The following is a 25,651-nucleotide window of genomic DNA, read 5'->3' as shown; positions in this document are numbered from 1 at the left end:
ACTGGTATCTGAGATGGAATGAATACTGGCTTTCACATCTATACCTTCTAATACTGTGTGAGTTTTCTATATTTTATGTTACTTTTTAAACAAGAAAATTAAGATAGTGCTATAAATTTGGGGCTCAGAAATTATTAGGATTAAAAACATTAAAAATGATTGCTAAGTTCAATAGTCAACTCGAACCAACAAGATGCTTATATAAGTTTACCTTTTTGGCAGTGAACAAAGCCACACAGCTTAATTAGCCACTCCTTTCTATTCAGCCATAATCTCTCATCCTCAGCCACAGTTTCACTCTGCATCATCCAGAAATCCACCCTACTACTGCACTTGCTTATTCTTTTCCGTGGTTTCATAATAATACTTCCTGCAAACACTTGCCCCTCCGAGGCTATGCCACTGTGTATTTTTACATGTATCCCTCTACTGTCTACAGGTTTATTTGAAGATTTGGCTGTAGTTGGGAGTATCCCCCAAAAAACTAATGTCTCCAGTGGTATATCTACTTATGTGAGTGAATCTCTATATATTCTAATGATTAGATACCACCAGAAGACTACTGACTTCTGGGGCAACCTGAAATTGCATACTTTTTCAGAGAGGGGGAAGGAATGGTATTGCCTACACCTGAGAGGATAGTTTTACAGGAATTTCTCTATCCATTTAGTTGGTTGAAACAAATGCTAAAATATTTAATTTAAAATTATGTTTGTGCATGGTTATGCATTTATCTGTATGCATACAAAGTTTTAGGCACGAGGCTTGTAGAGCAAGAGAACCATAATTAGTATGAATCAGTGTTAAATATGTGGAACAAGATGTGAATAAAAACTGCTTCACTTCATGAGTGGCTATCAGTTAACCCCTTATCAAATTATATTAGAGAAAGAAAGTTACCTTTTGGTTATCATTAACATGTCTGTTTTATTGATCATGACATGGGTAAAATATTTGTATTTTGCAAATCTTCCATTTTCCATGACCTAAAAAAAAAAGGTGAGAGTGAGAAAATTGATAATATCCTATTCTAATACCAGTAATGCCTTACTGATCCTCTAAAAACCTTTCTCAAGGGGGCAAATCATTAGCACACTTACACAGTAAACATATTGTCAGAAAGTTGAATATTCACAAAATCACTTCTGCTTCCTTTTTAAAAGCACCTATTTGTACTGCTTTAGTCAAGATTATTCAATTGCAGCTATACCAGTGTTTAATGCTAGATTTTTAGAAGATACTGTTATTTTACAAAGTTTAAGTGGAACCTACTGAAGTTACTATTAAACCATCACATTCATTTTGTCTTGGAAAACAATTAGTATTTGATCATACCTGTACAAAAACACATGTAAACACTAACACATATTTAAACATATGCATCACATAAATTACTATTAGCTCCCACCTTGCCTCTTCCCTGGAATTTCCATTATCTGCCTTACAAACATGCTTTTCTTTGCTAATTTCACAATTCATTCAAAATTAAGGAGCAGACTGTTTCTGGACAAACAGGAAACCCCAGGACCAGCATATGCAATAGCCTTTATTTATCTTTAAGACTGCTGAAACACTATCCATGACATGATCAACAATTCTTTGTCTCAAAAAATATAAAGTTTACTACATAAGCAAAATAGGCTTTTTAAAATCTGTTCTCAATACCATTTGCTCTGAGGATGGAGTTACTCTGGTTATGTAAAATATATGGCAGGCTAGACTACTATTTTTTAAAGGCAAGCAATGTAACTGCGACTAAGATACATCAAAAATTTAGCCCAAAATGTTAGATTTCTTCAAGAGATCCAAAAGAGAATATAAAGATTCTGGAAAATTGTGTTCCATGAGGCTATATCAAAAAACTAAAATTATGTAATTTAGAAGAAGACTAACAAGTGACTTCATAATAAGGTTGCGTTAGAAGGCTGATACAATAGACTTTTTATGGGAGACAGAAGTTAAAAAAAAACCCCAGCAGGATAAAACATACAAATTAACTGCATGGAAGAATTTTCTAACTTCAAAGATCCTAATATTGAGGAAAGAGTATCTTTAGTATTTACTGTAGTGGGTGGGGCAATTAAACCCCAATTCCTGGAATTACAAATGAAAAAGGGACATAACCAGAGATTCAGAAGAAATTAATAAAAATTATTAACATATAAATTATGCAAATAAATTTGTAAAAGTAGGTAAAATGGGTCATGTTTTAAGAAATGATAAATTATTAACAGAAAGAAGCATCAAATATTGGAGAGGAAGAGTAGAAATTACTTTAAGATGACAGTATCTGGAAAACTCAAGTACACAAAATCCAGTAACTTTATTATATAAACAATAATCAGTTTGAAAAATGGAAGGAAAACAATCCTGCTTACAAGGGTAATAAAGATAAATATTTACACATAAGTTTAACAAATAACATGCAGAATTTGTATGTTAAAAGCTGTAACAGTCTACTGAGGGGAATAACGGAAAATTTGAAAATGGAAATCCATGTCTTATTATTATTTTTTTTTTGTGGTACGCGGGCCTTTCACTGTTGTGGCCTCTCCCGTTGCAGAGCACAGGCTCCGGACGCGCAGGCTCAGCGGCCATGGCTCACGGGCCCAGCCGCTCCGCGGCATGTGGGATCTTCCCGGACCGGGGCACGAACCCGTGTCCCCTGCATTGGCAGGCGGACTCTCAACCACTGTGCCACCAGGGAAGCCCCATGTCTTATTCTTGAATATAAAAATTCATTATAATAAAGATGTTATTCCCCCACCCCATTTTTATACATACACACTCAATGTGATCCCAAAATGATGTTTGTTCATTTGTTTTGGGGAGGGGGAAAAGTGATCTGACAATATTATAATGAAATTTATCTAGAAAAAAAAGTGATATCATCCAGTAAATTATGAAAAGAGAATGAGAACTACCCTAGCAGATATTAATACAATTTATAAAGTTGCAGGCGTGAAACAGTTTGATGCTACTGCAAATTGTATACAGACATATCAATAGAAAGAATACAGATTCCAGAAACTGACCAAAATGCAATAGGATTTTATAAAATCCTATATATCCAAACATAGGAATTTAAGAAATCAAGACAGCATTTCAAATTACTGGTCAAAAACATGCATTTTCAAGTAAATGGTGCTTCAAGAAACTTGCTGGCTAAAGCTAGATTCCTACTTCTCTCTCTCTTATTTTTTTCCTACTTCTCTCTTTACACCAAATTAATTCCACATGGATCACTGATTTAACTATACAAAATGAAACTACAGAAGTACTAGAATAAAATAACATTTTAATAATCAAAGTGAAGGGTTAAAAATAAAACACAGGGCTTCCCTGGTGGCGCAGGGAACTAATGAATAGCATTAGTTAAACACTAATGAATAGCAAAACAGTAAGCAAATAAACAGAAATAAAACAAAAATCAAAGAATAAATTGGGAAAATATCTGTCAATACAGTGATATATAACTAATTTCATAACACACAGAATTCTAGTAATATGAATAAACCAATAGAAGAAAAATGAGTAAAATGTATAGGAAAATGTATACAGGATATGAACAGGTAGTCTAGCAAAACACAAAATCTGACAATTAACATATGAGAAAATGTTCAATCTAACTCAAAATCAAGAAAATTCAAGTTAAATAAATGTATCCTTTGAGCCAGCAATTCCACTGCTATGATTTATCTTATGCAAAGGTGTGAGAAGACATACTTATAGGAATCTTCATGGTTATATTGTGTTAATGCAAAAAACCTAAATGTTCAGAAACAGGAGACTGTTTAATTATAGTATAGGCATACAATGGGACATTATGCATGAAAAAGAAACAATCCTGCTTACAAGGGTAATAAAAGGTAGATCTGGGACTTCCCTGGTGGCTCAGTGGTTAAGAATCCACTTGCTAATGCAAGGGACACGGGTTCTATCCCTAGTCTGGGAAGATCCCACATGCTGCAGAGCAACTAAGCCCCTGTGCCACAACTACTGAGCCTGCGCTCTAGGGCCCCCGAGCCACAGCTACTGAAGCCTGTGTGCCTACAGCCTGTGCTCCGCAACAAGAGAAGCCACAGCAACGAGAAGCCCGTGCACCGCAACGAAGAGTAGCCCCCGCTCGCCGCAACTAGAGAAAGCCCGCGTGCAGCAACGAAGACCCAACATAGCCAAAAATAAATAAATAAATTTATTTTAAAAAAAAGGTAGATCTGTGTGTACTGATACAGAAAGATGGGCAAGATATAACTGAAAATAAATTACTAAGAATGAATTACTTACTTAATGAATAAATTACTAAGAATTTCTGGAAGGGTTGGTGGTAACACACCAAATCTGTTCACAGCATTTAACTCTGGGCTTGGGAAGGATAACGGTGGAGGTGGGGTTAGAAGTGAAGCTTTTATTTTTAACTTTACAGCCTTTTGTTTCAGTTTTTTGGTACTGGAAAAGGAATTAGCTTGAAAGTATTTTCTTTTGTTCTATTTGGCCAAGTTTTAAAATATAGAATACAAATGTTGATTTCCTCAAGAACATCACTACTACTAGAAGACAAGAGTCTATAAACCCCATTAATCAATTACAATCTTCAAATAACTTGAAAGCTAATGGTTCAATTCTAAGTAACTAACTTCTATTTCAATATTATGTTAAGTTTGGGTATTGCAGTTGAGTCTGCCTTTCATCACTTTCCACTTTTCAGACCCAATCTAATCCGTACATTTAAGAAATTAAACCACTTTTAATAGTCACAATAGCATCTGATATAAATAAAAGCTAAAAAAAAGTAACTCATGCAGTGCTTTCTGGAGTTCATCAAAAACCTTAAATGCAACACTTGAAACATGAATGGTCAATCTTTAAATAAACACATCAAAGATAACTCAATATACAGCAAAATTCTGCTAGTCAGTCTCCATTAAAACATGCGACTATGGAATAAGAACAGCATTAATGAGAAGAAGCTACAACTTCGAACTAAATCTCATAGAAGGATGGGAGAGAATGTGATAGCTTATCAGCCATCATCTTCCATCATGCTGTAAAGAATCTACAAATGTCATGCCTTTGGTCACAATTTCCTGCCAAATTATTTGACTCTGTAAATTCACTACATATGAAGCTTTATACTTTTCAAAACATCATTTGTATTATTTTGAAAACCTGGAATTTTAAACCTCAAGGAATATTATTGTTCATCCAAACTAATCTCTTCCTTTTACACATGAAGAAATCGAGGATCATTTAAGACATTTAAGTGTCTTTCCCATCTAATCTTCACAACAACCTTGTGTTATTAAGTTAAGATTACATTTAAGTGACTTGCTTGGGGTCATATTGTCAGTTGCAAAACTGGGCTCAAAAAAGTGGTTTCTTCACTTCTAATTCCAGTGCTTTTCACTACACCATGATAGTATCAGTCACACGTTTCCATGGTACCTCAAAAATGTCTTCAATATCCCTGGATGCTGGATGTTGCTGAGGAAGGCTGCTAAAGCTGCTCAGGCTGGCTTAACTTTTTTAGGTTAACAGTGTTCAAATAGTGTAATATTAATACCTTATCTTCCTTCACCCCAATCAGATACTAGGTATGAATGTTTCTACTAAAATAATTTGGGATACCTTTTAAAATAAATGAAGAATTAGCAAAACCAGGGCTAGGAATCACACGTAGGCTTTGCATCAAGACCAAAGTTAGGCAGAAAAATCAATGAATTTGCCTGAAGTATCAAGTACAATAGCCAGTACTATAGACATGTTAGCCTCACTTACATGCTATAGTGTTAAAGGAAAAGCATTTTTTGCCTTATTCATTAAAAAAATATATGAATTATCCATCATCATTTAAGAACTTTAAGAAATAAACAGAGAAGCACAAAGGAAACTACATTCGTTATATATAATTGTCAGAACCTACAGGTAACAAAATGTATGGTTATTGATAAGGGTCCCTTTTGCATTAGAAAAGTTGAGTATGTAAGCCTTAGTTTACTAGATATAAATAAATCCAAACCAAATTGATTATACGTTAGAAACACACAAAAAGTAGGAACTGGAAAGACAGTTGTGTCAGCGTTATTCTCTAATAATATCCGTATTTCCTGCCAGATAAGTCCCAGTACTTTAGAAAAAGAACATACCTAACAACTATAGTAATACAGAAAACACTGCTAACACTTTCCAACCATCTAAATGCTATGAATTAGCACAGTTCTATAACAAACACACTTCTGAAAAAACAAAGCAAAATATGAAACAATAGATATGAACAAATCACTAACATGGAAGACTTTAAATCCCAAACAATATAAGGTGCTAATATTCATTGCAAATATATTTAAGAAAATTGGGTAAAGATAAGAATACAGTTAAGCAAAAAACAAAAACAAAATCTGATCAATATCTGTTTCTTTTGGAAGATGAGTTTCATAGAGGTGTGTGTATATATATATATATAAATTTTTTTTAAGATAGCAGCATGAGTGATAAAAGGAAAATGAAATTCATCTAGATGAAAAAGACAAAGAACAAAATGCTATCGAGCAAGAAAATCTACTGGATAATGAATAAATGGTTCTATAGATTGGCTAATTTGAATAGTTTGGAGACAATGGGGAAAGATGAAAAGTTTATCAACAGATTATACTAAAAAATTAAGTGTACTTTTAAAAATGATAAAATTCAGGGAGGTAAACAAAACAAATTAAAATGGTAAATGCTGCCATTTCTCAATTATTTAAGAAGTAAATAAATAAATGACTTGTAATCTTCTCTTTAGAGAAAAATGTAGTAAGTATAACTTCCTTAGAGTAATATGATTAAGGCTTAGGGGTAAAAAAGGTTTTATCAATTTACTTTAAATATAACAGATCTGAGAGCTATAGCCAGGAAAAACAAGGTATTCAACTAAGCTTCATGGGCAAATACAGAAATGCATTACCTGAAAGCTCAATGATTTCATATATATAGCAGAATAAATATAAACACAAGTGAAGAATTGGTATTTAGCTTATTATGTGAGGCAAATTGGTTTTTTTAAAAAATTGAATCTCATTGACTGTGTCATCAAATCTGAAGAGGAATAAGGCTTTGTTTAATTCCCCCCATACCTTTGTCTCCTCCCATGCAAATAAGCTATTTTGACAGTCAGCTAAAGTATAAACTATGCTGACAGCTTACACAGGACAGCTGAGCATAACACTGTGACATAAAATCAAATAAAAGAAACTATTATCTTAAGAGATGTGAATTGTCACCAACTGGTTCAACTAAAACAGTCTGGAGAAAGGACAGAATTATGCTCATGACATAATTATGTGCACTGACAACAGCAGACCATTAATTAACGTACCTAATACATTCTACAAGAAGAGCCAGAGAACCTGGTCAGAAACACTGTAAGTGGATAGTTACAAAAGTCTCTCTAATGCATTTCCAGCAGAACCTCCATTGAACATTTACTGACCCATGATACTATATAAACTTGAAAAGAATAAAATTTCTTTCAAAATACTGAAATAATTCAGAGCAGTCCAAATCACTGAGGTTTTATTGTTTCTATCGCTTATCAATTAATGTGTGGAAACCGTCACAACATTCTAACTATTCTATTAACCTTAAAAGAAAAAAAAAAAAGGCAAAATTTAATGATGGCTTTTATTTTGGCAAAGAGGAGACAAATGAGGAATATAGAATAATGATGACCAGAACCAGCATACACTGGTTATTATTCATCTGGAATAATGAAAATATATTAAGTTCCTATTAGACACTGTACTAATAATCACAATATTACCTTGCTTTTTAATCCTAGCAACACCATCAAGGTACTATTATCTTGGTATTATATACCAAAGTACTGTTAGTACTACAATTATCTTCATTTTATAGTCTGGAATATGAGATCAGAGTAGAATAAAAGACTATAAAGCTAGTAAAAGGAAAAGGCTAGTACTGAATTCAGGTTTACATGGTTCCAGAATCCAGGCCCTGAGCCATACGGTATTACTGCACCCCAGGTATCTTTACTGTCAAAATGAGTTAGCATAGAGGAGATACATATATTCCACTAGATGAAGTGGGATCCCATTTTAACAGCTCATTGGAATATGGATTCAGATAGTTCACAAGCTGTGTCACATCTCCTGTAATACTTCCATTTCATAGAATACCCAGGGATAATTATCTCTTTGGAAGGTAGTAAGACTAATAAACAACTAACTCAGACTCAAAGTGCACAAAATGTCTAAATGTACATTTCTCCATACTGCTTCCTATAAGATTCTTTAGCGGTAAATTTTCACTGATATACAGTTCATCAGAATCATCACCAGTTGGATGTCAGTTTCATTCGAATTTACAACTAAAGACTCTTAACTGGCAAAAAACTATACATGGTGTTTCCTTTTATAGATGACATTAAATTTTGTTTTTAGATGAATGAAAGCAGCCTCCAATCTAATTTTCTATGAAGATGAACTGTTCATTTGGCAAGACAACAGCTTTTCTCTCATAGGATATTTGGCTAATAAAGACTTTTCATAATTTATAATAAAGTCTTCTAACAATATTATTGTTAGAGCACACACTAAAATAAAATATGAATCAACTTTACTAAGCTCAAGTTATGTTGAGAACCTATGTGCTGTTGAAAGTAACCAAAGGACATTGTAAGGTAGGGCTCTCATGTATCAGCAGAGAAGTCATGGGTTGAATCCCAGGTTACAATTTAGCACCTTTAGCTAAATAAAGCCTAAAGACCTTTTAAACTAAAACTTACTGCAGAATTTTAGCTCTATTTGCACATCCTCAGTAAGCAGAAAGACTCAAGTTGAACCTATCTGAGCTTAACATTTTTATTTCTTTTAAATGTGCTACATTTTCTACTTTAATATTTATCCTTCCATAATATATTTATAAATTTATGGGATGAAATGATGACAAACTTTTGAAAAAGATTTAATAATCAAATTAGTCTCATTTCAGTTACTGGATTAAAAAATAATTTAAAAATTCATTGTACACTTTTTTGACAAAGAGAAAACTGGAACCTCCCCTAAGTGGGACCATCACCTCCAGAAAAAGATACAATTTCAAAGTCTTATTCACACAGTTATTTTTATGTAATTCTGGAAGGTTCTAAGTGGGGTGAGTTAGTCCACTGGTCCAAAATAAAGTTAGTGGGACTTACTACTAAATGTTCAAAAGTATATGCTTTCAAAAATGATGTGCCAAAGACTCTCCAAGAGAGTTCTATTAAGCTAATAAATGAGGTATGAGAATTGTATCCAAGTTGGACAGGTAATCTTTTCATGGCATCTGCTTTATCTGAGATGCTAACTCTAATTTGCTTTGATAACAGAATTTGGCTCTCTTCAGTTTTCTCATCCCATTCAGAAGTATGCTTCTGGAGAGGAAGAGTTAAAAATGAAGAGTGAAATCCAATAGGCCTTTATCTCATAGTTCTTGTCCACTTACTCAAAATTTCAGATGAAGCCAGGAAGAATGTTCAGCACTACTCTGGTGATCTGACTGCCTATGATAAGCCCGTTTTTTCCCAGATCAGTTGTAATTCTCTTCCAGAAGTAAAGGGAAAGACCACATCAGCTGAAGGTAGTTATCTTCCAATTGCTATTAAGGCAGTGTTTGAAGCTAATTACAAACATTTGTAATTTCTGAAAGAAAAGAAATATACAACAAACGAAGACAGCGTCCCTTCTACAACTTACATAATGGCATCTATGATATCTTTGTAAGACATGTAAGAGATTCAAAGAAAACACATATAAAATTTTTAAATGTCTGAAATGGCTGAAAAATACTACCCCCATGGGACAACCCAGCTGTCAATATCCATACACAATGAAAAACACAAAGATTATACATACATGTACATACACAAATGAATTTTGAGAAGATTTATTTAAGGGGTAAATTTTTTTTAAAAAAGGCAGAGTCAAAAGGTAAACATATGTTCAATCAAAAAGAAAAAGCTTCTACATCAACTATAAAAACACAGAGGGCTTCCCTGGTGGCGCAGTGGTTCAGAATCTGCCTGCCAATGCAGGGGACACAGGTTCAAGCCCTGGTCTGGGAAGATCCCACATGCCGCAGAGCAACTGGGCCCGTGAGCCACAATTACTGAGCCTGCGCATCTGGAGCCTGTGCTCCTCAACAACAGAGGCCGCGATAGTGACAGGCCTGCGCACCGCGATGAAGAGTGGCCCCCGCTTGCCACAACTAGAGAAAGCCCATGCACAGAAACAAAGACCCAACACAGCCATAATAAATAAATAAATACATTAAAAAAAAACAACAACAAAACATAGAAAGGTCCTGCTGGTGATAATGTATTCCAGAAGTAAAGACCAGGTTTCCCACACTGGGGACCGAATGGGTCACATTTTTACTCTTTAGAAGTTAATAGTAATTCTATTTATAAAAATTTACAATAATAAAAAATATATAACAAATTTATATATTTGAATCATAATTACATGAATAAAAATTAAAAAATGAAATACACCATAATAAATGGTGGGGAGACAGGGTAAGTTTTTTCCTTTCTATTCCTATTTTTCTTTACTGAGCATATATTACTTTAACAATGTAGAAAATAATCTACTTTAATTTTTGAAAAATTTCACATCTTTTGTAAAATACTAAAACTGTAGATTGAGAATCAATGTTAGTCCAGTGATTCGCAAGAGAGATTTACCTTTTTCCATGGAGTGCGAGTCTCTAAATTTTTTAATTCAAAGAAACTCCAAGTTTTACTGAATACATTCAAAAAATCTTTGTAGACATAATATAGTTAACAAGCTATTCATAGATAATAATTTACAGTATAAAAACATAGCATTCCCGATTAAGAATTATATATACTATCCTGATTATCTGTTTATAAAAACACAATGACTATATTTTGAATGCTCAAATAATTAAGGATCTCTAAGAAATAGCATAATGCAAATTTAGTAGATATCTTTGTTACCATTTCACTGCATAGGATATGTATATGCAATAAAGATGGTTACATTAAAAACCAATTTTACAAAATTATTAAATGTTTATTTTAAAGCTGATATTTGGAGGTACACTATTCCTATATACATATTGGTTGATATGAAATAATTGTTAAATAAATTTATCACACTGATTGAGAGATAATTACAGACATGAAAATAGGTCTACCACATTAAAACAAACCAAGCCATAAACTCCTACATATGACCATCATAAATTATTCTAATTAGCTCCCTAACACGGTCTGCATTATTTGAAATCATGTGTTTCATTCTTCTTTGATTCAGGCCTTTCTGTAAGGTTTTGTATATAGTATGGTTTGTACTCACTGCACTTCATAAACTTGAATATTCATCTACTGAAATTAAAGATTACATTAACAATCTAAACATTTTTAATTGATCTCCATTTATTTCAAAGGTGTAGGGATAGGATAATAAATAAAACTGACATTCTCTTTACATAACCATCATAATTATTATTTGACTTAAATGAATAATTTGTGTATCTTATTTAGACCCTATAGGACCTATAATATTTTGGACTACTACAATAAATTACAAATATGCAAGGAAACCTATAAAAGAAAAAACTGTGGCTTGAAGATACAGCAGAAAAGTACTCAGTAACAGTTGGATTGTTGTTTCTGGTCCTCCTCCCATCACTATAGGAAAAGTATAATGCAAAATTTCACCATGGGACTTAAATCAGACAAACTACTATAGTAGCTGTCACAGCAGTCATCATTTATACTATAGTGTATATGACCCTGGGACGTAAAATACAGCAGCACATACTTCATGTTGAACTTTGATGTCCTACTAACAAATCTAACTCCATCTGTTAATTTTCATAACATGAACTTAAAGTCAACACTCAACACTACATCAATGATATGTGTTTTGAATAATTTCAAAAGGTAAAATTTATAAAATTCTGATTATTTTAAAAATAGAAGCAAATTGAAATTTATTCCAACTTCCTTTTCAATAAGGAATATTGAAAGTCAGTAACATTACTCTGGATTTACTTTGTTATATCTATACCAATGTGAGCATCCATTAATTTCATTTATAGGCTCTTAAAAACAGATTATTTATCCATGATGATAGGTGTTCACAATTTTAAGATTTTTATAAACTCTTCTTCTTGCCAGTTTTCACTATTTTATTCAAGTGTCAAGTAGACACAAAGGAAAATAGAGAATGAGTGATTATTCCCTTAGAAAAGAAGAGAGAAGAACTCTCCATCCCTTTATCCCTTTTTCTATACATAGGCAATGACCACATAGAAATTTGGAATATAAATAAAGTTAAAGGATATGGAAAGGTGTGGTATTACATAGTCAATCTTTCAAACTCAGCTTTCTCACTAGACTTTATTAGATGGATACTTCCATTTTTAAAGTTCTAATTAATTACAGGGCCACTAATAAACAAACAAAAGAACAGTTCATCTCATTTAAAGTCCCAAAATTGAACTAATTTTCTATATATTTGATGAGGAATAAGAAGATATTTTTGTCCAAGTCCTATTTCTCCATCAAGAAAACATAGAGCAATCCTCAGGCTTAAATTTTTCTCAAATAAAATTAACATAATAAATACATTTTTTAAACTGAAAAAATAATTAATACCTGTCAGCAGAGAAGCTTGAAAAGATTATTTCACTGGGGCAGGAAAACAGAAACAGAAAGAACAAGGCCAATTATACTGTTAAAAGAATGTATGCCACTTTTAAGGGCTAAAAACTTAAGGATGAATCCCTAAGGTCACATGAACAAAGTTTACTAGTTACTAGAATATTATTTTAAATCTTTTTTACTGTTTAAGAGATTTTAAATAAATGTAATTCTACCTCCAATTTTCTTTTCATTAAAATGGTAAGGCACTGCTAAAATATCCAGAACTTTTCCCAGATAAATTCATAAGGACCTTTGTGAAATCCGTACCATAGAATTAAGTGTCACAGACCAACCACAGGAAACTCAGTAAATTTCTTGCAAACAAGCAGTTAGCATTTTCTCCTTTAGAAAGGCCGCATGCTTAGCATAGTTGGAATCAAGAAGTCAATGAAATTACCAAACCCTTCCTTCCTCAGGCATACACAATACATAACAATAGACTATGTTCTTTCCAGCTTCCAGTAGAAGCAGCAGACTTTGCTTGATTTTGACCAAGGGTGAGAGAGCAGTGGATGCAAGACAAAGACAAATTGTCTCTGATACCAGCAGTGACTATGTTAATGGTCACTGTTTTAATTTATTTACTTACTCCAAAAAGATAAGAATACTATATTTTGATGAAAACAGTAATTAAATTCACGTATTTCTTAGTCCTAGCATACACAACCTGGATTTCTACTTAATTTGAATCAATGCTACTAGGCAGGTAGAAATTTCAAGAGCAAAATTTTTTAGCTTCTTTTTTCGTAAGCTCAATACTAAAAATCTGAAATAGTCATTTTCTAAGAAATAATGATTTATAGAGATAAAATCTTGATAAACCTAAGAATTAGAAGAGACTCAAGTCATTGGCTGAATAAATTAAACCAAAAGCTGAACAATTAAGGTAATTATCTACTACAGTCTAATATAAGCTCATTATAAGCAAAATGCTTAACATAAATTAAGGTAAATGTTCCTTTGTTGATCCAAATGCAGAGCAGTCATAAGGGTTTAAACATCATACTATTAACAGTCATTAACTTTTTCGAGTTTTTTTTTTTTTAAGTACATCTGATATACTAGAAAAATAGAACAAAAAGTTTCATCTAAGTTTGAAATTAAAAAAAAAGCCTTCAGTATGCAAAACATAAAACAGATTTGCTTATACATCTTTCAGAAACATAGATAACATTTTCCCAATATTATCTAGAAGAAATACATATAATTATGCTTACTATAACAATTCTTCTGTCCTGAATTCATAACATTTTATAATAAGGATATAGCACATGGATATGTAAGCTAATAAGTAAATATAATGATTGTAAAACCAACTTTGTTCACTGCTTCAGAAAATGTATACATAATAAAATGAAATAAAAGAACCAAAGAACATTTTTCTTCATTTTCAGACTATAAATTATTTCACTATCTAACCTTTATGACAAATCATGAATGTTTCTTATAATAGTAGTTCAACCTATATGATTTTGGAATAGAACAACAAATTCATATTGCTTCAAGTTATATAAGTTTGTTATTATTAGAAGAAATTTGACAAAGATGCTTTAAAAATACTAAATAAATATAAAATATTGACTGGCTATTACTATTCTTTTTCTTTCTTTTTTTTTTAACTCAATTACATTATATTACAGCTCAGAAAATTTACAGAGAACATTAAAAACAGCATTTTGCTAACAAACATAATTTAAAATGAAACTAGTGAACATTAAAAACAAAAATTGTCTAACTTTAAATCTTAAAGACAAACTGTTATTACAAAGCTATAAAACACATAAAGCAAATGCTATAATATATGGTATGCCCTACTTTTGCTATAAAATACATTTTTCCGTGCTTAAATAATGCATAAATTTTTGTTTTTGAAAATACATAGAAAAACATTTTAAAAGGAAAACGTACTTTTAACTCCATATGGGCATTATGGTAGTAGTCATACAAAACATGTTAATGAAACATTCCAAATAAAATGACAAAGAACATATGAATTTGAACATTTCAGATCTGACTAATCATCGTCATCATCATTATCATCATCACTACTTCTACTGTGAGTCATAATCCACTCCCTGTAGACCTGAATTTTCTGTAAGCATGGTAAAGAAAAAAAGAAGCACAAGTGTTAGTTAAGTATGGCAAATTGCTTGGAAAACACGTAAAATTATGAAATGTTCAAGAAGTCAATAATTTTGAAGAAGACTTCAGCTCTAAGTGTGGCAGTAATTATGGATATAATTTCTTAACCTAATAAGACTTAACTAAACTCCACTGGTTGGTACACTTAATGTATAGAATAGCTTGATGATACCAGTAAATTATTTTGTGACTATGTTAGAATTATTCTATTTCTCTAGTAGGTAGCTTTAATGGACTACTAGGAAGCACTATAATTATGTGCCACTTTCTAGATAGAAAGGTATACAATAAGAGAGTGTATCTCATATTTAATTATCATATATAGGCATATATAATTTAGTGAACACAGAGCACCCTTTTTAGAAAATTAGAAAACAAAAGGACGAACATTTGAAAGTATTAAATATTTTCTAAGGGCATTATTATTAAATCAGATTAAATCTAGGCAGATGAGATTTGAAATACTGTTTATATGTCATCTACTTCTTTGCCACAGCACTGGTATTTGTATATTTCAAAGTGTTTGCTAATAGTAAAGTTTTGATTCAAAAACAGCACCATTACCACTAAAGCAACAACCCAATTCTTAACACCTGTAAGAGAGTAATGCCAAACACAAACATCCTAAGGCATCTGGTGAATTCCTATAGGTATTCCGACTAATACTGTGTTTAATACTCCTGCTGAAAAATAAGTAATGGCTGACAAGGATTGTGAGATTTTAGTCATTTAAACAGCTCTTTTAGCAATTAATTCTACAACTGGCCTAATGAAAATAATACGCATGTTTAAAAATACAGTCAATAGTCATGATCTTAAATCCCAAACTTCAGAGCTTTAGAAAACAATTAATGGAAAAAAGTGTAGAACAAATTTACTTGTTACTGAAATCAAGTTATCAGCTGTGAAAAACTTGGTATGTCATGGCTTTCTTATCATCTGTTCTCTAATAATGAGGATGTATGTCTAAACTCTCCTCACTACTCATCCTTACTTCTTACTAAGTTTATAAAATAGTTTCTCAAGAAATAGTTTTGTGAAAGGTGATTTGATAACTATTCAGTTTAGTAAAATGAATTAGTAATATGTTAACTGTGTTCTAATAGGGGAAGGCACGTGCTGAGTAGATATGTAGGTTTCAATTGTATAACTATAGGTGACTTCTGCAATATTTTCAAAGAATGATATACTGTCATTGTAGAGTTTGTCAACCTGCCATTTAAAACACAATCTCTCAGTAGACTGCCAGTTCTATCCCAATATGCAATTATTCTGATGCTTTAAAAACATTTTAAACACAATGTAAAACCACTTAACTAAATATCACACATTAACACAATACTTGTAGTTTATGGAAGTACATTTAATGCAAAATTATTTACTGTGAACGTAAAGATATCAAGTACTAGCAATACTTTCAAGTCTGTACTATGAGTATTTTCAAATATGTACAATTTATTATTACTATGAGTATTTTCAAGCCTCCTTGTTTTCAATTAAATGATTTAATTTAGTATTTCACAACTAAACAACAGAAACGACTTTAAATTGGTATATCGTATTGTGTATGTTCTCTGCAGCATAATCCAGATTCTAAAAGTCTAACTTTCAAAGTAGAAGTTATATAAACAGATAAAATATTCTATCTTCAAACTGACTATTGTTCTAAGAGCTAATTTTCCTTACTAAAAGATGTTGGTTTTCATGTAAATTGCTTATCAATTCCACAGGGTTTTAAATAGACCACACAAGCATAAAGCAGGAAGAGGGTCATGGCCATTTGAGCATCTTCAAAAGAAAAGCAGGAGAACCCAAGAATTCACAATAGCAGTGGTCATGATTTTTTTTTCCTTATGCATGCCTAACTGGACATGAGGATTATATCTGGAATAAAAGCTGTTAGTGGTTTGAAGGAAGCACCCTAAATAGAAATGGTCTAACCGGGTAAATAAGTACCATCAACTGTGAGGGCACATAAGGCACAATGGCTTTCGACTAATCTAGTAAATCCAGTACAGAACTAAGAGTATCCTATAAAAAGGTCAGATTTGCTAAAAATCCTATACAAAAAGTTACCAATATAAAAGCTTTTCTTTGCATTCAAAATACTGAAACAGCTGTACATAGTTTGTAAATTTTAAGACTAAAATTTACTGTTGGCTTTCACTTGCAAAGTCATGCATTAACTGTTTTCATATCAAACTTTTTGATGCCGTAAAAAAGAAAAAAAAATTCTTACAGTAAATAAATGTACATTTAAAACCTAAGTAAATGTAAGAAACTTTAAATGGAATTAAGCAAAACATATAAAAGCCCAAATAATCTAATACATATTTAAAGCATTATATAGCTACTTTAAATAAAAAGCTGACTTGACTATATTAATCTTAATTCATAAGATATTTCTTCACCCACCTGTAACATTTGATTTCCAGTACCATCCCTCAACCTGTAAGGTCTGATAACTCCATCTTCATTAAAGAACCTAGGGGGTCGCAGACTCTCCACTTCATTAGAAGTCTCTGTAGCTCTAGAGGGAAAACATATAACTTGATTTTTAAAATGACTCAAAAACTCCTAAGTATACTTTAAAATGAAACTACTAAAAAAACGATCTTCTTTTGGATAAAATGAGACTATTACATCACTTCTCTTTTTTAAATTTTGGCTTTTGACACAAATAATAAGTTCTCTAGACAAATGTAGAACTGTAAAGAAGTGTGATTATAGATTCTCTTGGATTTTCTTTGTAGACAATAATCAGAGAATCAGCATATGAGTACTGCTTTTTCTTTTCTGGTTTAAGACTTTTAATTTCTTTTGCTTTTCCTATTTCCTATTATATTGCATTATTAGCTCCTCCAGCACAATGCGAAATACATGAGGGGATTGCAAGCATCCTTCTCTCATTCTCAACTTTAAAGGTAAAGCTTCTAAGAGTTATTCATGAAGTACAGATATCAGCAACTTTTCTTTTTTTTAAAGGTACTGCTTGTTAAGCCAAGGAAATTCATTTCTACTCTTAGTTTGCTAACTTTTTTTTTGTCATTGTTATTGAAAATCTTGAATGAACAATTAATTTTAAATACGGCATTTTCCCCGGTCATTGCTGTGATCCTGTGGTTTATCTCCTTCAAACTATTAATGCTTTAAGTCACATTACATGGTTTTCTAATGTTCACATACCCTCACATTCCTTCTAAGGCTTGATATGTACTGTCTGAAACACATATACACATTGCTGAATTTGGTTAATATTTTATTTAACTTTTTTGACTGTATGGACCTACATGACAAAGACTCATTTATTGTTCATTCATTCATTCAACAAACATTCACATATTCAACAAATATTAAGAGCTTACCATGTAATGTATCCGTATGTATAGACACATACATATGGATCAATCTCCAATTAAAAGCAGAAATTGGCAGAATGTATAAAAAAATGTGATCCAACTATATGCTGTCCAAAAGAGGCTCATTTTAGAGTCAAAGACACAGATAAGTTGAAAGTAAAAGGATGGAAAAAGATATACCATGTAAATAATAACCAAAAGAGAGCTGGAATGGCTATACTAAAATCAGAAAAAAATTAGACTTAAAAAAAAAATTCCTATTAGATGCAAAGAAGGACATTTAATTTTTTTAATGAATTTTTATTGGAGTATAGTTGATTTACAATGTAGTTTTAGTTTCAGGTGTACAGCAAAGTCAATCAGTTATACATATACATATATCCATTCTTTTTTAGATTCCTTTCCCATACAGGCCATTAGAGAGTATTGAGTAGAGTTCCCTGTGCTATACGTTAGGTCCTTATTATTATCTATTTTATATATAATAGTGTATATACATTAATCCAAATCTCCCAATTTATCCCTCCCCCACCTTGCCCCTTGGCAACTGTAAGTTTGATTTCTACATCTGTAACTCTATTTCTGTTTTGTAGCTAAGTTCATTTGTACCATTTTTTTAGATTCCATATATAAGCACTATCATATTTGTCTTTCTCTGTCTGACTTACTTCACTCAGTATGACAGTCTCTAGGTCCATCCATGTTGCTGCAAACGGCATTATTTCTTCTATGGCTAAGTGATATTCCTTTGTATATATGTACCACATCTTCTTCATGCATTCATCTGTCGATGGACATTTAGATTGCTTCCATGTCCTGGCTACTGTAAATAGTGATGCAATGAACACTGGGGTGCATATATCTTTTCAAATCATGGTTTTCTACAGATAAATGCCCAGGAGTGGGATTGCTGGATCATATGGCAGCTCTATTCTTAGTTTTTTTAAGGAACCTCCATACTGTTCTCCATAGTGGTTATACTAATTTACATTCCCACCAACAGTGTCAGAGGGTTCCCTTTTCTCCACACCCTCTCTGGCATTTACTGTTTGTAGACTTTTTTTTTTTGTGGTATGCGGGCCTCTCACTGTTGTGGCCTCTCCCGTTGTGGAGCACAGCCTCCGGACGCACAGGCTCAGCGGCCATGGCTCACAGGCCCAGCCACTCCGTGGCATGTGGGATCTTCCCGGACTGGGGCACAAACCCGTGTCCCCTGCCTCGGCAAGCGGACTCTCAACCAATGCGCCACCAGGGAAGCCCTGCTTGTAGACTTTTGATGATGGCCATTCTGACCGGTGTGAGGTGATACCTCATTGTAGTTTCGATTTGCATTTCTCTAATAATTAGTGATGCTGAGAATCTTTTCATGTGTTTTTTAGCCATCTGTATGTCTTCATTGGAGAAATGTCTATTTAGGTCTTCTGCCCATTTTTTGATTGTGTTGTTTGTTTTTTTGATACTGAGCTGCATGACCTGTTTGTATATTTTGGAAGTTAATCCCTTGTCGGTTGGTTCATTTGCAAATATTTTCTCCCATTCTGAGGGTTGTCTTTTTGTTTATTGTTTCTTTTGCTGTGCAAAAGCTTTTAAGCTTAATTATTTTTGTTTTTATTTTAATTTTCATTACTCTGGGAGGTGGATTGAAAAAGATCTTGCTGAGATTTATGTCAAGAGTGTTCTGCCTATGTTTTCCTCTAAGAGTTTTATAGTATCTGGCCTTACATTTAGGTCTTTAATCCATTTTGAGTTTACTTTTGTGTATGGTGTTAGGGAGTGTTCTAATTTCATTCTTTTACATGTAGCTGTCCAGTTTTCCCAGCACCACTGATTGAAGAGACTGTCTTTTCTCCATTGTATATTCTTGCCTCCTCTGTCATAGATTGGGTGACCATAGGTGCATGGGTTTATCTCTGGACTTTCTATACTGTTCCATCGATCTATATTTCTGTTTTTGAGCCAGTACCATACTGTTTTGATTACCGTAGCTGTGTAGTATAGACTGAACTCAGGGAGCCGGATTGCTCCAGCTCCTTTTTTCTTGCTCAGGATTGCTTTGGCTACTTGTGATCTTTTGTGTTCCCATACAAATTGTAAAATATTTTGTTCTAATTCTGGAGAAATTACCATTAGTAATTTGATAGGGATTGCACTGAATCTGTAGATTGCCTTGGGTAGTACAGTCATTTTGACAATATTGATTCTTCCAATCCAAGAACATGGTATATCTTTCCAGCTGTGTCATCTTTGATTTCTTTCATCGGTGTCATGTAGCTTTCAGAGTACAGGTCGTTTGCCTCCTTAGGTAGGTTTATTCCTAGGTATTTTATTCTTTTTGATGTGTTGGCAAATGGGATAGTTTCCTTGATTTATCTTTCTGATCTTTCATTGTTAGTGTATAGGAATGCAAGAGATTTCTGTGTATTAACTTTGTATCCTGCAACTTTAACCAATTCACTGATGAGCTCTAGTAGTTTTCTGATAGCAGCTTTCGGATTTTCTATGTATAGTATCATGTCATCTGCAAACAGTGACTGTTTTACTTCTTCTTTTCCAGTTTGATTTTTTATTTCCTTTTCTTGTCTGATTGTCATGGTGAATTCCCTATGAGTTATTGACTTTTGAGCTTCTCTGATGATTATGACTCAATAATTATATTTGTGAAACTAAAGTTACAGGTAGAAAAAACTGTACCCTTTTTTCCAACCTTAACTCTAAACTAAAACTGGAAACACCCCATTATGGGCATAGTATGAAATACTGACTTAAAAGGAGCAACTAATTTAATGACAATACTTATTGCAATAGAGCAGAAAGCCAGAGAAAGTACAAGGGAAAAAAGGTCAGGGAGATATCCACCCACCAATTTTCTAAGTTAGGTTTCTAAGTTAAATTCATTAGTATGAATTTAATCAATTGTTTTATGTGTTACAAACTTCTAGAATAGAGGTAACAATAACACAACTACTAAATTTTAGTCTTATGCTAAATTTAATTTGGAGGAAAAGAGAACATGTTTAAAATTATTTGCACAAGTGAAGACAAATAGAGGGAAAGGATATAATAGTTTCATAACAAAATAAGACCACAAAGGAAGGGGTGAACACAAGCTGAGTTTGAACCTGGAATGTAAAATGCCATTCTTTACTTCTCAAAAAAGGAGACAGAATATTATATTTGCTAATTTTGTAACTGATGTATAGCATTACATTCTTGTAATGTATTGCAATCAAGGAAAGTGAAAAGCTTAACTTGCCAAACCTTCCCTGCCAAGGCTGCTGGGAATGAATGACAAATGAAGTAGAACTCTATGAAGCTGAAATGATGCAATACCAACAATTTAAGAAGTATCAAAAGCAATTAGGAAGATCATATGCAACTTGCCATTATTGCAGGTTCATAATTAAGTGCCTCAAGCCAAAGAGATTGATCTCATTTCTCTTGGTTTAAGCATTTTACTCATATTTTACATCAAAGAGAATTTACCTTTTTATTCCCTGAAATGTACTGCTAGCCATGTCTATGATGCCTCCAGTTGGCCTTGTCACTGCTCCAACTAAACCTTTCCCAAAACCTTTAAAGAAACCAGCCGCTCCTTCTTTTTGAGCTCCTGGAGAGAAAAAAGACAGTTTTAGACAATTGGATTAGGAACGAAAATGGAATCAGTTCATGAAAGCCTTGGTAATATATATCACCCAAAGGAATCACTATACTTGCCTTTGATCGGTTTTGTAACAATTCCTGTTATGCCACTTACAAAACCCTAGAGGAAAAGCACAATTGAAAATTTACAATACTTTGACATGATACCTTGAAGAACCAAGTCTGGCTTACAAAAGAAATGCAAAGATCTGCTTTCTAGATACCATAAGAATTAACATATTTCCTAAGTATTTTATTTAAACAGAATATTTCTGGAGGCTACTGACATATTTTTTATTATGTCACAACCCATTGCTCCACCAACATCCAAATAATATTTGAGTGAATGAAAGTTTTATGTCTATTTCCTTACTCACAGATCGTGGCTTTAAAAGATATTCCTAAAATGTTCACAACCATGGGAAATTTCTTACAGAAACTAATCCTTTTCCTCCACGAGTGATGCCTTCTCTAAGACCAGCTGGTTGCTTGTTCATGGCTTCTCTTCTCTTCTGTTGGTAGTCTTCATCCATAGTCATAGCTGCTACCCCTTTAGCCATAGCACTGGTGATTTTGGAGGCAGCACCAGCTAATCCACCTAGCAAAATTGTAATACCTTTAGTAAAACAAAACATATCATTACTTTCTAGCATAATCATTCTTGGTAGGCATTCTGTTACTTACCAACAGCTCCACCAACTAGTGCTTTCAGTCCCAGTGCCATTCCTTCCACAAACTCTTCAGGACCCTGGATGGCTCCCTAAAGGGTCAAAAAAGAATAACAATAAATAAAGTTATGCTTACGTTTAAAGGTAAATTTTTTTTGGTATATACAAGGAAAGTAGTAGTGACAAAAAGAATAAAGATGTCCCAGAGAAAGTGATATCAGAAGAAAACTTCACATTAACATAATTCTCAGATATTTCATGACATTCAAAGTACAAAAGATAAAATGTTAGAAGTTGATCCAAACTTAGAAAGGAATATGACTATTCACCAAAGTGTACAAAAGATGCTTACTCGGAGTATATGTTATATTATGAGAAGGTAACCACAAACTACTCTATATAATATTTTTAAAAAGAAATAAAAACACTTTAATTCTTAATATTTCTAATATTTTAGATTATAGTGTACAAAATAAATACTAGTTTTACTTTATTTTTCATTATCTTCTATGTTTAAAAGTGAAAGTAGGAGAGTTTTGAATGTTTTGACAGAAATTTTTAAGGGACAGAGAACAATCATAATTTTTGCCGTTGATTATTGTTTCACACAGTGTCAGCCACACCACTGTGCAAAGCAAGACTGTGTGTCCATGGGAATCTTCCTTCTACTATAGTACAAATTTTATCCACCTTTAATATTCCAACAGAACACTTAAAATTTGGTATTTCTTAGTAAAGTCTTAAGTTTAAATTCTGAAGGAAAAGGTAGATATTTCTCAAAAGACTTCTCAAAAACCTCTTACCATTGTTTGCTTCAAAATAATGGCCTTTTGTTGTGTTTCCAAAAATCCATTCACAACTACAACTCAAGTTAACTGGGGTGATTATTATTATCATTTTTAATTGAAGTACAGTTGATTTACAATGTTGTTTTAGTTACTGGTGTATAGTAAAGTGATTCAGTTATACATATATATACACAAGTGTGTGTATATGTATGTATATATATACTTTTCATATTCTTTTCCATTATGGTTTATTACAGGATATTGAATATAGTTCCCTGTGCTATACAGTAGGGACCTTGTTGTTTATCTATTTTACATATGGTAATTTGTGTCTGCTAATGGGATGCACTATTTATTCAAAAGTATTAGTGTGATATATTGCACAACACAAGATTAACTATTTTACCTGGTAAGGCTCATAAAAAAATGCTTCTACACCTTCAGAAAATTCTCTAATCAAGCCAAAGGGATTTCCCAAAACATCAAGTCCAAGAATGAGTACATACATCTGCCTAATGGCCTAAAAATGAAATAGAAACATTAGTCAAATCAGATTATCAGATTTAATATTTTTTTTCCTTATATTCAGTAAACACATCCAGTTTTTTTTCAGGCTAACACCCTCACCACCAATTTCAGCCTAAACCATATCACCTTATTCATCAGTAGTCTTAGTTTTAAAAAGCAATTTGGTGTTAGAGTACGAGAAATAATATGACCTATTTACATAAAGTTTTAGAATATTCAAAATACTTTTACAACTATGTGTGACAGTTATTATTACTGCCACCATTTTATAGACTAGAGAAACATACAGGTCAAATGATGCCCCGAGCCATGGTGGGTAAACAGCAAAACTGGGATCCAAACCCAGACCTCTTAAGTCATGCTCAGTGATCTGTCCACCATACAACAGCTATCTCAATGCTCTATAAATTATACCACAAAATACAGGAGTCTTCAGAGGTGGACAAAAATCCACTAAAATAATATATCTACTTGACTAAACAACTTAATTACACTAAAAATGCCCTGTGTTCATCAGTTACTTACTGATAAATAGTTTCCCTTGACCTATTTTTTTAAGTAAGTGAGCTGAATTACTTAGCTAATTATTATTTAAAGATTTACATCTAGTCCACACTGATCCAGGAAAGATTTCTGTCAAAGGCTAAAAGTAGAAAGGCAAAAAACTGAAATGGTGGTTGGGCTCAACTTCTTTCTACAATCCTGAGGGAAAAAACCATGTTTTAAAATTTTGAAACGGCTATTCCCTTCCTGGCCGAATCATTATACCTCTATAGACACATATGGCTTCACCATTTTATCACTTTGTCCCTCTGTAAAATAATCTCAGACAAACCTGTTTTGAATAGTGTCTTATTACTTCAGACTGTAGTTCAGATGTTGTATGGAACTGATAGTTGAGTTCAAAAAATGCAAGCCTGAAAAAAAAAACCACAAAAAAATGTATAAATATATAGAGAAAAGGAGATTATGTTTTAATATTAATGAATGGTTTTATTTTCTTTAGAAGTTTTCTCCAAAAAAATTCCTTTTAGTACATTTTCCCATACCAGTCAGAAAATCCACTCCTATATACATCTCTGCATATTCTGGTCAAAGAACTCTCTTAAGAATCTGATAAAAGCTATGGATCTTATCTTCAGAAAAGCCATTAATATACACATATTTTCACAGAATTCAGGCATTTTAGAGACCCTTGGGTCCCACTCCTGGACATGAACTATATTTCTCAATTCTGTCCTATCATGGCCCACACAGAAAATGCCTGACGCACTGAGATAAATGGAAGAGGCTGCTCAAGAATGGCCAGGGTTCAGCTGCTGCAGGTCCTGCCTGATCAGCTGACAGCTGAAGAATCACCATCAGTTTATTTATAACCTATTCATAGCATATACCTGGAACCACTAATTGGGAAGTTGTATGCTAAGAATAGGACAGCAGCAAGATTAGACATCTCAAAAAAAAAAAAAAAAAAAAGATTAGAAATCTCATCCTATTTCTGATGTCTTCAAACTTGTGTTTTTAAATTTGACTGTTTCCTAACTTTTATCTAGATTTACAGTTATGTCTTATTAGACTCACTGATTCTTACTACTGTTCTTTTTTTTTTTTTTTTTTTTTTTTTTTGCAGTACGCGGGCCTCTCACTGCTGTGGCCTCTTCCGTCGCGGAGCACGGGCTCCGGACGCTCAGGCCCAGCGGCCATGGCTCACGGGCCCAGTCGCTCCGCGGCACGTGGGATCCTCCCGGACCGGGACACGAACCCCCGTCCCCTGCATCGGCAGGCGGACTCCCAACCACTGCGCCACCAGGG

At 33.0% G+C, this 25,651-nt stretch overlaps 1 protein-coding gene across 5 annotated transcripts in view; it reads right to left on the bottom strand.

Moving 5' to 3' along the window:
• VPS13A (vacuolar protein sorting 13 homolog A) overlaps positions 1 to 25,651 on the bottom strand; it is a 237,539-nt gene that overhangs the window by 8,687 nt on the left and 203,201 nt on the right. Inside the window, exons 62-70 of one of the 5 annotated variants that reach the window (XR_004480053.2) lie at positions 24,675 to 24,756; positions 23,718 to 23,831; positions 22,540 to 22,615; positions 22,290 to 22,453; positions 21,931 to 21,976; positions 21,700 to 21,823; positions 17,273 to 17,387; positions 4,288 to 4,449; positions 901 to 986 (exon numbers count right to left, since the gene is read on the bottom strand). Coding sequence is in view for 1 of the 5 variants with exons in the window: in XM_004285838.3 (XP_004285886.1) it covers positions 901 to 986; positions 17,273 to 17,387; positions 21,700 to 21,823; positions 21,931 to 21,976; positions 22,290 to 22,453; positions 22,540 to 22,615; positions 23,718 to 23,831; positions 24,675 to 24,756 (807 nt within the window). In the remaining 4 variants the exon portion in view is untranslated. Of the gene's footprint in view, positions 1 to 900; positions 987 to 4,287; positions 4,450 to 9,483; positions 9,637 to 14,623; positions 14,808 to 17,272; positions 17,388 to 21,699; positions 21,824 to 21,930; positions 21,977 to 22,289; positions 22,454 to 22,539; positions 22,616 to 23,717; positions 23,832 to 24,674; positions 24,757 to 25,651 lie in introns of those variants that run through there. The other 4 variants (XR_004480054.2, XR_007477790.1, XR_004480055.2 and 1 more) reach the window with 4 other exon arrangements.

This window comes from Orcinus orca, chromosome 6 (genome assembly GCF_937001465.1).
Source record: "Orcinus orca chromosome 6, mOrcOrc1.1, whole genome shotgun sequence".
NCBI classification, from domain to species: Eukaryota; Metazoa; Chordata; class Mammalia; order Artiodactyla; family Delphinidae; genus Orcinus; species Orcinus orca.
The sequence above is the reverse complement of the archived record's forward strand: the minus strand, read 5'-3'. Positions and strand labels throughout refer to the sequence as shown.